Source organism: Passer domesticus, chromosome 4, assembly GCF_036417665.1.
Source record: "Passer domesticus isolate bPasDom1 chromosome 4, bPasDom1.hap1, whole genome shotgun sequence".
In the NCBI taxonomy this organism is placed as follows: Eukaryota; Metazoa; Chordata; class Aves; order Passeriformes; family Passeridae; genus Passer; species Passer domesticus.
Window position 1 is genome coordinate 73,065,435 of NC_087477.1, and position 15,068 is coordinate 73,080,502.

Genomic DNA, 15,068 nt, shown 5'->3' on the forward strand with positions numbered 1-15,068 from the left:
TCTGTGGACACAGATGTTAGCAGAGCATGTCAAAGCATTGCAGTGTCACAGCCAACTTGTGACCTTGGAATCAAGACCTGGTACTGCCCCAGTCTCTCCCTCTGCTCAAATGAAATTTAGTGGGTAAAGTTTGGTTTTTTCAATTTCTTTCTTTGCAGTTTCATAGTGTAGTCAGAAGCACAGGAACAGGATGCTTTCGGTGTCACTTTAAAGCCCGTATTTAATACATTTTTAGGACAGATCTGTTAATATATTTGAGTAAGAGGAACTGAAAAGTTAGGAATCCATGTTCTGTAAGAATCTGTTATCACCTTGTCCCTATTTGCAGGAGGAGAGCACAGAGAAGGGTGATGTGACTTTTTCATTCAGAATAGGCTTTGTGTAATTTTAAGTCCTTGTCACAGAGAGAGCACCTGAAGCTTTGATCCTCTAACTATGCTTCCCTTTTAGTTTCTATTTCAAATAAATAACCATTATGAACTTAGACAACAACTAAATTTTATAACACTATTTACTTTCGGTTGGAGCCTTGAATTTTTTTTTTTGCTCTCAAAATGAAGGAACCACAATTTAGATGACTGTAATCTATGAACTCTAGCTCTGCTAGGTGAAGTCTGAATTAAGAATTTCTAATTGTGATGACACTTGATTTTTAAATATATGAGTAGGAAAGAGAATATTAGCTAAAGAATTATAACATTTTGCAAGTATCCCAGATTAATTTGATCCTTAAGATGAAAACAGAGAGTTGAATTATGTAAAAGCTATCCTCTACAGTGTCATATGTTTCTCTTTAAACAATTTTGTTCACTGTCCACCTTGTATTTACTTCTGCATAAGACATTAGGCACTAAATCTGCAATGTTTTCCAAACAGCGTATGTGTTATAAGGTTGTTCTTGGACAGGAACTTATCAAATAGATGGGAAAAAATGTTGGATGTAATTCACAAATATCATGGAGCCAGTGAACTGGATGAAGTGGAAACACCCTCATGCTGCTTCTCCCCAGCACTTCTCAGAACCTAAGAATTAATTTCCGTTCTTTTTCCCCAAAAGAGCTAAACCCAAGATGTTTTGGCATTAAAGAATGAATGGCAATTATTAGCTTATGGGAACAGGAAACAATGAAAAAACATATTTTGGTTCAATTTCAACTAAATTGTTTCCTCCCTTCATTTTTCACTTTGGCAGCCAAACCAGCCCAACCAAGAAACCCTACTCTTCTCTTTAGTGTATTAAGTATATGCATGTGTTTGTAGTTTAAGGCATTTAAATCATAAATGTCTCAGCATATTTGCACATGATCTCTTGTATACACAAGCACTTTTTATGTGCAGTTGCTTTATGTAGGCAGGTGTCTACTTTTGCACATGGAAGCATTCATCATTTCTGTAGTTGCAATTTAGGAAGGCCACTGAAATGTGACCTCTGTTATGTTCTTTTGGAGAATTAGAAAAATATGCTGAATTATAATCTTGATGTGTAACAGACCGAAGCTTGAATCTCACATTACTTTCATCCATTTTACCAGAAGGAACCCTCTGACTTATCTAGGTTTTTGTTGATTTTACAATGGTGTAATGGAAGCAAAGACGACTGTTGGAAGGAAAGTTCATCTAATAAAGATTCACTTGTCATTTTCTCCTTTGAAAATAGTAGGCTTTAAATATCACTGTAGGACATATTCATGGCTGTCTCTGCCAACCCATATCCCCTTGGAAAATCTTTCGATATAATATTATTCCTGTGAGTTAAGGATAGCACTATCTGTTGGCAGTGGCTACACTAAAGTACATCCTTCCCTGCCAGCATCTCATCACTTTACTCCTCAGCTAGGTAATTTCTACACAGATTTTGGCATGTCTTGCTGTATGTTCAAAGACACTGTAATAATATGAACCACAACAGGCAGAACAAAAATAAAATTGTCACATTAATTTGCTTTTTCAGGGATATTGTCATCATTTGTAGCAAAGGTCTATGTGAGGCAAAGGACTCAGCTCTTTGAACTCACTATAAATTGACAAGAGACTTCTAACTAATCCTTTTATGTAGAAGATAACTGAGAGAGATGCTGTTTTTTTAATGTAAATGGTCTTTGATATCTAGTGAACTGTAAGGTAGATTGAATATTTAATCTGAAATTGTAATTTTCTTATAAAAATTAGCAGAGAGGTCTGAGAGTTAAAAAATATACAAAACAATAAGTTCACTGACCATTCTATTTCCTTCTCATATGATTTACTGCTGGAAAGGAGACCTCGTATTCAGAACAAGGTACAAATATAATTTTTTGACAAAGCTCTGTGACTGCTTCCATTTAAAAGGAGACAGAAAGAATTGTTAAAACAATTAACTAGCATCTGTCATAGTGTGGTTTTCTTTCCCAGCTTGACCATATACTCACTGTTAGCTACTGAGGTTTAGATCTGTAAAGAATTTTGGGTACATGCTTGGACAGCTTTGCTTAGGTGCCTCTCCAGAGGCATTTAGACATATTATTCAAGAGAGAGCCCTTGAGATTGCCCATCTCACCTGTATGTGGGGCTCTCAACTGACTGATTCCAATCCTAGGTTTTACAGTCAGTAACTCTATACTTTTGAAGCCTCTTTCAAAAAAAAAACCAGAGGCCCTGCTCCCCCCCAAGTGGCATATGAAGTTAGCAGAGTGTTGCCAACAGGGCAGCTCAGCACTGTGCAGACACTCTGCTGCAGTGTCCTGTTCTGAGCATCACAGTTGATGGCAAACTCATACAGAGGAGAGCAAAAGGCAGTGCAGCACTTGGAGATTAAGGCAGTGAGTCTAGAATGAAAGAGGCTTCTGAATTCAAACAGAAGTGTCTGTGCATCACACAATTGTCATCACTAGTCCTCAGTACAACTGCAAAACTTGCACAGTTGCTACATTAAACATCTGAACAAATTCCCCCTGTGACCTTTGTGACCTTGGTGGGAAAACCTTGCAGGATCACTCCCACCACTCTGAGATCTTTGAGTGTTCTCAGGTATTCATGAGTGAAGCAAAATACACAGGAGATGACACAGCTACTACGGCTCACCTGAACAAGGAGTCTCTATTGAATAGGTCTTGTCTATTGTTGAACAGAATTTACTGGAAAAGATTATCATTGCATATAATTTCTGTTAAACTAACTCTGCCTGATTATGAGCTTTATCAGGAACAGAAATAACCAGCAATCCTCCAGTAAATAGTTTAAATGAGTTAGCTTAAAAACTGCATTAAACTGTCTTATCTATCAAATGATGCAATCAAATTAAAAAATTATGTGCTCATAAATGAACTAGGAACAAATGTACAAAGTTGTTATGGCAACTGAAACACTGAAGTTAAAATTATGGATCCTAAATCCTTGCAAATAAAAGTAAATTAATTTCCAAGGTAATTGGAATTTCTTCCAAAAATTATTTATCGCAGCATCATCTTTTATAGTTTCAACAGAATTGATTTGATGACTTTCTAATGAAATATAGTTAATCAAGAGGAAGGTTTTAGTAGCTTATGAATTGCTATCATCTTGATATATAACTTCTAGTCATCAGTTACACTTGCTGCACCATTCCAGTTTTTTTCATTCATATGATTTTATTCATCATATATAATATATATTTTGCACCTGAGCAATTATATTGTGATTGCTGTTATGTATTGCTTTATTGTAGCTCATATTTTTGTCTAATCCATTGAATCCTACTTAATACCTGCCTTAGTTACTTTGAAAAATACTTCTTTTTTATTCTAGTAATTTTCAGCAGTACATTTAAATGTGCTCATGTGAGGAGTCTGCAACACATGCTACTGCAGCAACAGCATTAATAATCATTAAGACTTTTTTTTCAAAGAGTTTGCTGAATTGGATGTGTGTAAAATGCTGCGTTACTTAGAAATTTTACCCTAGAAATAACATAGCTGTATGTCTGCATTTTTAGTGGAGTTTGTGACTGTACTGGGACACTTTCTTAAATCTTTGGGATTTTATTTAAGCCAGAGAATGTTGGGAACACTGGTGTCATTACTGTGCTCTGTGAGAACATGGTCTTCAGTCTGTAGAATCAGAACAGCCGTAATGGAAATGAGTTTTTGGGGTTTTTTGTTGGTTTCCTTTTTTTTTTTCCAAGAGGCTGGATCAACCTGCAAAAATGTTATTTCAGTCTTCTGCTAAAAATCCACGGAAGAGAATGTCACAGTTCACCCTCTGAAACAGCGAGTTTGCTGTTTCCACATATGGTTTGTACATAGCTGCCATATTATTCCACTAGATTTTGCATAATTTCCAGAGTAATTTCCATAGTTTTTCTATCATCATAGGGTGTGGAACTGGGCAATATTTAGCTAACCTCTGTCTATAATCCTGATATTTTCTAATTTCTCACTCTAGTGGAGCAGAATGAACTTCAACATCTTGAATCATTACTTCTACAGAATTCTAGAATGATAAAATCATTGAGATCAGAAGTGACGTCTTGAGATGATCTGGTCAAACCCCTTTGCTCATGCACACCCACCCAGAGCCAATCACACAAAGCTATTCCCAGATGGCTTCTGAATATCTCCACGGGTGGAGACTCACAGCCTCTGTGGGCCCCTGTAACAGTGCACCCTCACAGCAGAAATGTTGATTCCTGATGTTCAGAGAGGATTTCCTGTGTTTCATTTGGAGTCTGTTCCCTCTGGTCCTGTCACAGGGCACCACTGAAGACCTGGCTCCAATCCTAGCAAAGAATCTTCTTTGTACCATCCCTCCAGGTATTTATAGACAGTTTTTGACAGTTTCCTGAGAGCCTTCTCTTCTTTGGGCTGAACAGTCCCACTTCTCTCAACCTCTCCTCTTACAAGATCTTTCCAGCCCCTTCATCCCCTTCACAGCCTTTTGTTGGACTCCCTCCAGTCATTCCATCTCTCTCTCTCATACAGGGGAGCCCAGAATTGGACCCAGTTCTTCACATGTGAACTCACCAGTACTGAGGAGAAGGAATTAGAGTATAAAGTGGCAGTATCTTTTAAGTTTATCCTTGTCCTTCATCTTTCTTGCCCTTCCTCCAGGTCTCTTTGATGACAGCTCTTTACTCTGTAACAAGACTCTGCAAACATTTTGTTGTACTTCTCAGCTTCATTTATTGCAGTGAAAAACCCAATTCTTTCAATCATTCTTCATTGGTTACGTTTTCTAAGCAGCTTATGAGTCATTTTGCCCCTCTTCAAATTCATTTTTAGTGGGTCTGTAAATATGCATATAAAATCCAAAATTAGACACAATATTCTTCCAGAGGCCTTACCAGTGCCAAGTTTATCAAAATAATTACCTCCATGTCTTCTGTTTTTGAGTTCTGAATACAACTAGAATTAGTCTTTCTTATTTTGCAGCAACACTGCGTTCTTGTTTTAATTCCACAGAATTCCCAAAGTCTTTTATTTGATATTTGAAAGTTATTTTCCCTTTTGGTTTCCACCTTTGATATGGGTTTGGGTTTCTTTTTTCCCAAGGAGTACTTTCTTCTTGGTTTTGGAGTATATCATCATATTGATTTCTGAACATTATTTCCAACAATGTCCACTCCCTTCTTTATGTGTTACCTGCGAAATTTTTTGTCTTTCTTATTTGACCACAACTGTTAATGAAAATATTGACTGTGGACCCATCATATCTTTGTGATATATATCTCAAAATATTCTTTATTTGATAACTACCTTTTGAAAATGGATTCTTCTAATTCAATATGTATTTCCATTCCTGTTCACAGTGATTTTATCTACACTATTTTCTTTTTTACATTGAGACAATGTCAGATAGAAATGTGTAACAATTTTAACAAAGGTCAAAATATACTACATTTTTTTCTTTCCTTTATCCACTAAGCCGGTTGCCCTGTAAAAGGAGAAAATTACATTAGTTTGACATGATTTGGTTTTGATAAATCTGTAGTAGCTGTTTGTTATCATTTTAATTATCTCCAAGGTGCTTAGAAGTGGATAGCTCAATAATTTCTTTGGTATCTCTGTGGATATCAAAATTAATTCTCTAACTCTCTGAGCTCTGTTTTGCTCTTTTATATCTCTGGTTCTATATACACACATAAATGTGTATGTGTGGTTGTGTGTGCATATTTATATATATATATATATATAAGCAACATGTTTCCCTTGACATAGTTATTTGGAATCACCCTCTTGATATTTCAAAGATCATTAATAATAATTCAGAGATTATGTTTTCAGGAGAATGTCACTATTCTCTTCTGCCTTGAACTCAAAACACCATCTTCTTTCTTCCTCTTTCCTTGACTAATCTGCCTGAGATAGCTAATACGAATGGAGTAAATTTAATTTGTTCTGTAGAAAATACTTTTCTTGAGGCAGGAGTGAAGCTTTAACAGGACTTGGCTACTTGCACTTGAATGTATATTTTTATTAATGAGTTAATAAAAGAAATGTAGCAAATTTGTGAAGTTTTGTGATGTCTGGAGCAGCAATAGCTGGGGTAGGTAGTCGCATTAGCACATGGTGAAATCTGCCTTATCTTAGTACCTTGTATGGAAAAACAAAGATTTTAGAAAAAAAGGTACAGGTATTTTGCATACAAAAGACACTTCATGTCTGTCAGCAAACCCAGTCATATTGAAACAGGCATTGTGGAAAAAGCAAGAGACCACCTAAGTAGACACTTTATTGAGTATGTAACTACCAGTGAATAAGATTATATTGTGACAGCAGCTCTCAGGATCCAGCTGAACCAGAAAAAAGGACCAAACCCTTAGGCTCAATGAGAGAAGTGGGACCACACACCTACGTGCACATACAGCCAGTGGAATGAGCCACATTTTTTGGTTTGTGTGTGTTGCTTCTACTTCTGAGCCATAAGTTCATTTAGAAGGAAAGGAATTACATGATCCACGTCCTTTAATCTCAGAGCCTTACAAGAAAAGAGTGAGACATACAAACTAAATGGATATGTTTGTGTTTAATTAACTCCACTGCTTGTGGCATGGTTTTCTGTGAGCATGGGTTCTCCAGTCATTATAATGTGAGCAGTGTGAGCAATAACCTATTGGTATCTACATCTCTCTGCTCTGGAGGAAAAGCAAAGACACCCACCACAAAGGAAAGGGGGAAATCACTGTACATCTTTAGTCTCTGTGAACTATTTTTCAGCCTTTTTGGCAGATTTCAGAGTTGTAAGCCATTTAGCAGGGAGCATGCTTTGTGTACTGCCTCTGTGCTGCAGTGAATCAATCACTTCTGGTCTACTCCAGTTCCAATCTGAACCTGGAATTCAGGACAAGAGAAATGACTGGGCACTGCAGAAAGCTTTTAGTAAAACCGTACCATTCCTGCTGTGCCTGGATTTGGACAAAACTGAGGGCAAAACAAAAGGAATTAATTACTTTGGACAATGATACTAAAGCTTGGAATATGAACTCTGTGCGGTATGAACTGCACAGAAATTGTTGGCTTCAGAATTAACCTTAAATTCTTTGGCAAGTAAGTCACATAAGCCTGATACAAACCACAAATACATTTTTCTTTTGCCCAAAAAGAGTCTTTATCCTTTCTAATTTGTTGTTGGATGTCATATGTACCCATTTTGTTTTGGAAATAAAGATTCTGACTTAAAAAATATTGTCTGCTTTGAAAGTGCAGCCTGTTTTTTAAAGCAATGAGATTTCCTCTTTTTTCTTTTTTTCCCCCACAAAAATTGTACAGTTTGTGGCTGGTTTTTGTTATACATTGAACTACCTAAAATGAAGAAGAGGCTCTGAGTTCTCCAGCACAATGTGAAGATGTAGTGTATTCCTTAGAAATTAATAAAATATTATAATGCTGTGAGTTTAATAGCATATTGCCACCTGAAGACTGTAGAAATTAGTATAATATCCCACAACAAAAACAACTGAAGGAATTGCAAATCATAAGGAATGAGCGACAGAGCTGGAAACTGACTCTGGTGATCTGGGATTCTGCTCCCTGATCTGAGCTTTCTGTCAAAATCAGAGCTATATCTGTTTCACATTGCAAGACAATAGACAAAAATTTTTATTCCAAATTTGAAAATATTATTCCCTATTAAAATTCTAGATAGTTTGCTAGGGAAAAACAAAACAAAACTTTAATATATGAGCTATAGCTCTTCATTGTAAAGTTTCATACAATTGACAAATGTTTCCTAACTAGACTCATTGTACATAGAACAGGAATAAAAGTGGAAGAAAAATTATCCTGGGACCTTTTAGTAGAGAACTATGACTGTGTATAGGAAAAGACAGGAATGAAATTTTGAATCTCAGCTCTATTTTATTTCTTTGCAGTAAGAGTTTACTTTTGGTCTTTTGTTCAGAGTCTTTGGACATATCAGCTACCGTTCAGATTGGGAACTGGTGAAGGTGGACTTCAGACCATCCTTCCCCAGGGAGTGCACTGATGAAGACTATGAATCTTGGGAGCTTACAAATCTGCAGGTATTCCTGGTTTTATGTTAACTGACAAAACTTTTCCATAGCTTTCAGATTCGTATAGAGTTGTGTGCTGAGAAAATATTTCCAAATTGAATTTGGATTGTAAACCCCCAGCTTAGTCTCCTTATGCTGATTTCACTGGAGTTTAAAGTCAGAGAGGATTTTGTGTTCCCTTTGGTTGTGTGATCTGTGTCCCAAAAGAAGCAGAAGTATATCCGGGGGCTGCCATAATAATAGGTGGTCCTGCTGGGTTGGGAAGCATGTCCCATAAAGTGAAGTGTGTAATATTGATTGAAACAATTTCAACATGCAGTCGTGTTCTGCCAACTTCCTGACCACATACCATACTCATATATAAATTGCCATAAGTAAAGTCCATTCCAGAAGTCATTTAGGATCTCAGTGGACCAATCACATAACAGAGTCCAGTTGTTTTGGGCAATACCCTTTCTGCAGTAATGCACTAAGGTTGTGCTAATCACGATGCTCTGGCCAAATCCATTTTTCGGAAATGAAATTCTCTGTGCAATGTACTGATTAAAGAGACCAATATGTGGTGGGATTTTTTATTAAATGGAACACATCATATTTATTCATAATAATTCTGATTTTTATGTTTATTATTTCCACCAGGGTTGGTTTATTTTTTGCATACTACTCAGTGTTACTCCAGCTCTCATTTTCTAGTTCTTATGCCTAATTTTACACCTCTTGTTTGGGACTGCTGTGTGTATACAAAGAATGTTACACAGATCTGAGCCTAAAGAGTAACAGTATCTTGGGGTATTGGCATTGAAATATCTTTCAGAAATTAGAAACTACTAAAATTACTTTGACAGAGTACTTGCAGATGCCCAGTTACCAGTGGAGTGTGTATGGAGAGAGTTTATTCTGTGTCCTCATGGTTGGTGCTTTAAATGGACAGCCAATATGAGATATGGTGATTTAGAGAAATTCGGCTATCTGCAGCCAGATAAAATATTTAAATGGCCATTCTGAGCTTTGCACACAGGTTGGGCACTCATGAAACATAAATTGCACTCGAATTTTCATGTGCATCTTCAGATTTGTGTCCTGAAAATATAGCCTATGTTACAACTCTGTAATGACCTGTTAGTGGACAGCAGTGGATATGAGGGCTTTCTATACCTATATATCTGAGGATCAGAGGGTTGACAAGGTTTATAGTCTTGGCAGCAAGACCAGCCTTTCTCAGGACAACACAAGGTCTGTTTGTGGAGGTTCTGTTGCAGTAAGTGCAGTGCTTTGATATTCAGGGTGATCGTTGCATCATGGGCCAGCAGAGAAGCTTTCGGAAGAGGAAGATTTCATCGTGGTGCATTAAAGGGAAAAGTTTTACATCAGCTCTCACATCCAAAGTTTGTGAATGTGTGAACACTGATTTCTTATGGTGAGTCTGTCTGTGGGCCCTTTGACTTATTTCTAATAAATATTTACTTAGAACTTGAGATGGGTTTATTTTCCTCCTTTTGCCCCTGTTCCCATCGCCATGTATAAGCAAATGAAAAACCTGTTATTCAATAACAGGTTTCTTTTACATTTGCATTTGTTTAAAAATGTTGCCATGTTTAAGAATTTGTTTCACCTGACTGAACAAACCATGATGTTTTTCTCTATTGATAAAGACTTGAAAAATGACCATTGAATTAATTTTAAAGGCATGCTTAAAAAAAAAAAAAAAGAGAAAAGAAAATAAATGGATGGTCTGAATGTCTAAGGAAACCTTTAAAAACATCTTTTTTTACCAAGGGAGGTAATTTTCCAGAACTGACAAAGTAATTGCAACCAGTTTTTCCCCAAGTGTACACAACTCCCATTGAAATTAGAACAGAATTGGCTTCATCATCTTGTATGTTCATCTAGTAGAATAACACTGGAAAAATATATTGACTTTGAAAAATGTAGTTTCATTCACCCGAAGCTGTGTTGCAGAGTGAAGTGGGGATAGTAGTAACATGTTTGGTATTGATGTTTTTCAGTGATTACGGGTTTGAGCGCTCTGCACCTCTGAAGCTGGAGTCGAGCAAATGCTTTGCTGACTTTTGGTTTAACCCAGAAGCACCTCCTGAAGACTGTGTGTTGGGGCAGGCATACACCAGCAGCACTGGGTAAGCTGGTTTTGCATTTCATGGCCTTGTTGAGGCTTCCAGAGGGTGGTACAGGCTACAACCAGCAGCCTCAAATGTGGTTTGAAAGAAATTGACATTTAAATACTTAGATGGAGTCTACAAGAGATCTGGAGAGGAACTTTACACAAGGACACGTAGCGATAGGATGAGGGGTAAGTAATGGCCTTACACTGAAGGAGTGAAGGTTTAGCTTAGATAATAGAAAAAAATTCTTTGCTGTAAGAATGGTGAGACACTGGCACAGGTTGCCTAGAGAAGCTGTGGATTCCTCATCTTTAGAAGTGCTGGAAGTGTTGAAGGCCAGGTTAGATGGGGCTTTGAGAAGCCTGATATAGTGGAAGGTGTCCCTGTCCATGACAGGGGGTTGGAAAGAAATAATTTTTATAGTCTCTTCCAACCCAAACCAGTCTATGATTCTATGAAATGTAAATAAGGCAAACTGTAAAAACTGGCAAATGGAAAAGTTCTGATTTTGACATAGAGCATGAGCAGAAGCTTCCTACAGACTAATGAAAGGAAAATATTGCCTTGTGAGTTCACAGTGGTTTAAAAACTAACCCATTTGAGAAGAGGTGGAGCTGTCTTTTAAAAATTTTTAATTTTTTGGTAATATTTTGTATCATTACACTTCTGATAGGAATGTTCATTCATAGCCTTTTCTTTTAGCTCGTTTCTTGGGTTCAGAGTAATTTTCAGTTTGGATCCAATGAATTACTCTGTGGAACTGACAACATCTCACAGAATTTCCAAGTTTCTCACTTCCATAAGGGTAAGGAGTTCTGTGGAGAATAGATTCTTTTCCTGACCATATGGGACACTCAGAATCAAAGGAAAGCTTTAGTAACTATAAACAATACTGCATAGAATATACACTACAATGTAGTCTGACGTCTGTGCTGTGAATAACTTGCAGCTGGCATCTATTCTGGCTTATCATAACACCATCACAGTCGGTTGTGGAGATGAGAACCAAATGCTGAAATGTCCAATCTGGCAATAGAATCACAGTCTCTGTGTATATTTACCTTACAGAGGAAAATGCTGCCTTTTGGGTTGTGGCTGACAGCTGGGATATACAGAGTGGGAATTCAAAAGAATGAAATATAACTCTGATTGTAAAGGATGTTTAAAAATAAGATACCTGTGTGAAAGTGATCTGTAAATAATTACTGTACACATCCGACTATTTCATTATTAGCACTTTAAAAGTGTGAATCCTTTCACTCTTTTATACAGTTATATTAAACAAATGCTTTAAGTGTTTTAAGAAATGAATAGATTTGGAAGCAGCAGTTAGTTCTGGGTTAGTGTAGAAGTTAGCAATTAGTTCTGGGTTAATGTAGAAGGTGTTTGGTCTAATTCCTTCCCAGTCTTTGGGATTTGAACCAAGACCTCTAGAGCATTGAAGACTTGGATGCTAGAAAAGGGGATAACAGAGAGGAGAGCAGACTGTCTAGGTCCCTGAGGGTTAGTCAGGCATGTTTCTAAGTTGGAAAACACAGACTCTTCCAATGCATGCAAGTGAAATTCTCATCCATTGTCTACATCTTCTTTCTTCAGCAGGTTTCCACTAGTAAAGGCAATGTCCCTAATGAAAATACTTGCATTGTTAGTTGGCTTTGATCATTTGCAATCTTGTCTGTTTGTGAACCCAAGGAAAATGCAGTGGCCTTAATCACACGTGCATTTGGTGCCTTTGCTGGCATTCTTTTGCTTACCTCCAATTCACTGTGCCCACCATTTACTGTTTTTGCAGGTACAGGAAAGTTGTTTCTAATGTGTGTGAAGGTGGAGTAGACCTGCAGCAGAACTTAGCACACCATATGTGTCCATTGATTGCTCCCAAGGGACTTCAGATCAGCATCAGAGAAGAAAGCCTGGCTGTTAGGCCTGGGGAAGACATCACCTTCATTGTCCAACAAGAGCAGGTAGTAATAAGCATTGGCTACATGGAAGTTGAATTGCTGATTTTAGGGTTAGTTTCATTCCTACCACTTTTGCTGCTGAATGAAGATTAATTTATACTTGAGACAAAGATTAACAGTTTTCTAAATACTGAAACTTGATTTCAAGTAAATAAGATAAGCCATTAAACTTGGTGAACCTCCAAATTCTACCCGCAGAACAGGATTTGTCTCCTCAGCAGAAAAGACACTGGTTTCTTGGAAAATCAGAGTAACTGGATTACCAAAGTCTTCTTGGACTGAAAATTTCAACTGCTTTATCAGAGAAGAACTAAAATGGAGAGAACATTTAATACTAGGTTTTAGGTGTTTTCAAGAATCAGCCTTTCAGACAGGAATGAGGCAAAGCCTTACAGAAATCAGCAAATAGCTCAGCATAAGAATATTTTTCTATATTAGTTGTGTTGCCAAAGATATGGGATTTTTTTTTTGTTTATTGAGAGACAATTCCCTAAGGCCGTGACCAGCAGCAGCGAGTAACTTTTGGATGAATTGTTTGCCATGGGTTTATTTTCTCATGCTTGTTTTTTAGCATTAAGTTATAACTGCTCTGCTCAGGTTACCAGAGTATTGTAATCCTGGCTAACCCCACTGGTTTGCAAGAACTTGAAGAAAGTTCACACATTTTGGCAAACCTGTGCTGTATAAATCGAGCACTTGGGATTTATTTCTGTAATAGAATCAAGAAGGTTACGTGCAGAACACTGGGCTGCTTAATGCTTCACAGGCTCTGTCCCAGTGCGTGCAGTGCCCCAGCAGTTTGTGTGGCAAGTCCTGCTGCCTTCTCTTTTTAGAGTTTGTTTGGAAATGTTTATCGTAAGCCTAGAGCATTTGGTTACAATTTGGACTCTAATGATTTTGATTGGCAGTTTGACTTTTTTCCTACTGAAGCTTTCATGAATCTCTGTGGCAATAAGAAAAACATTTAAAATTATTCACAAATCTTCAGAAATAAGGGATCTTGAAGAGAATCCCTTGCTGTGTCTTTTGGTGAAGTCTTTGCTCCATACATCAAAGAGGAAGACAGATTTAGAAGAAATATAGCAGTTTGGTGCCCTCTATGGCTAAAAATATTTAAACTCAAATGTTCTGAGCATTGCTTAGGACTTAATCCGTATGACAAAGTCTAATGAGAATTCATAACAATTACTGAGTTTAAGAATCAGCTCTACTACAACAAACAAAAACATACTACTTTCTCTGGTGAACAAAATTAATTTGCTAGTTTCTGTGAGTGCATGTTGTTAGGTGCAGGAATACCAGACATCAGAGAGGAAAGGAAGCAGGCTTCTGGTACATTTGGGCAGTTTGCAACTGTCCTTAGAAATAATAACAAATAAATGCGCCATCTTGGTCATAATTTTTCCTAAATTTTGTTGGCCGAATGTATTTATAAATAATGTCATGACAATCTACTATCTTTTTATGGAAGTGGATGTCCCAATTCCTTATAGATTTATCTGCCTTTTCCCTTTGTCACTGTTTTGCTGTCTCTCCATTCTCTGTCTTTACTGGTCAGGAAATAGAAATACTTTGGTGTTTTGAAAAAAAGCACCCTCATCTTTACACTAAGGAAGTTATTAGTCATTAAGAGAACCTTCCTCTACTGTCTTTCAGTGGTAGCTTCTGTCTCACCTGGAAAAAATATGCATGTACACTTGTTAGCATTAGACAGAGTGAACAAGAAATGTATGCAAGCTAATGTCATCTAAAGAGATTCCACTTACTAACACATTGCTGGCAAGGAGATATCTCTTCTGCTTTACACTTTAATAACACATTATCTCCTCTGCAAAATTCTACTCTTCTGTTGTCAAAAGAAAGATGTTATTTGGGAAAAACTATTCACAATGAAGAGGCTTTCACAGTCCTTTATGTGTCTTGAAGTATGGTGCTTAGGTATTTGATAATCCTACAGGTTCCTTATTATGGGTATTTTTTACATTATAAGCAATGTTGTTTCATGTGATAAAACATGGAAGAAAATCGTCCACACTGCAAAATAATAAAAGGAGGAAATAATAGTGTTTTCCTTCCTTTTGTAATGACAGGGTACATAGGTTCTAGGCATGATATCTCCTTTGATTTTCAAAGAATCATAGAAATATAGACTGACAGGTTGGAAGGGACCTCAAGGATCATCTGGTCCAACCTCTCTTGGAAAAAAGCATAGGATAAGATGCCTGGCACCTCTCCTGATAAATCTTAGAAGTGTCCAACTCTGTTTAATTCACCTGTTTCCTGGGGAGATTTTTGCAATTGCTGATCATTGTCATCATGAAAAGAATTACATTAGTGCTGTCTTTTAGGATTAAATTTTGAAATAAAGCAATTTTAGAGAGTGGCTTTTGGAGAAATGAAGTGATTTTTGAATACTTTAATGTCAATCCTTTTCTGCTTTGGTGGCCTTTCATGTTAGTTGACCAGTGTATGGGTGTATACATTCCTTTCCTAGAGGCAAGGAAGTTTTTGAAATCAATACTT

At 37.0% G+C, this 15,068-nt stretch overlaps 1 protein-coding gene across 10 annotated transcripts in view; it reads left to right on the forward strand.

Moving 5' to 3' along the window:
• Window positions 1–15,068, forward strand: part of SORCS2 (sortilin related VPS10 domain containing receptor 2) — a 533,074-nt gene that overhangs the window by 480,270 nt on the left and 37,736 nt on the right. For all 10 annotated transcript variants that reach the window (XM_064418746.1, XM_064418748.1, XM_064418747.1 and 7 more), the window contains 4 exons: window positions 8,353–8,473; window positions 9,748–9,881; window positions 10,471–10,599; window positions 12,377–12,548. In XM_064418746.1, the coding sequence (XP_064274816.1) occupies window positions 8,353–8,473; window positions 9,748–9,881; window positions 10,471–10,599; window positions 12,377–12,548 (556 nt within the window). The remainder of the gene's footprint in view (window positions 1–8,352; window positions 8,474–9,747; window positions 9,882–10,470; window positions 10,600–12,376; window positions 12,549–15,068) is intronic.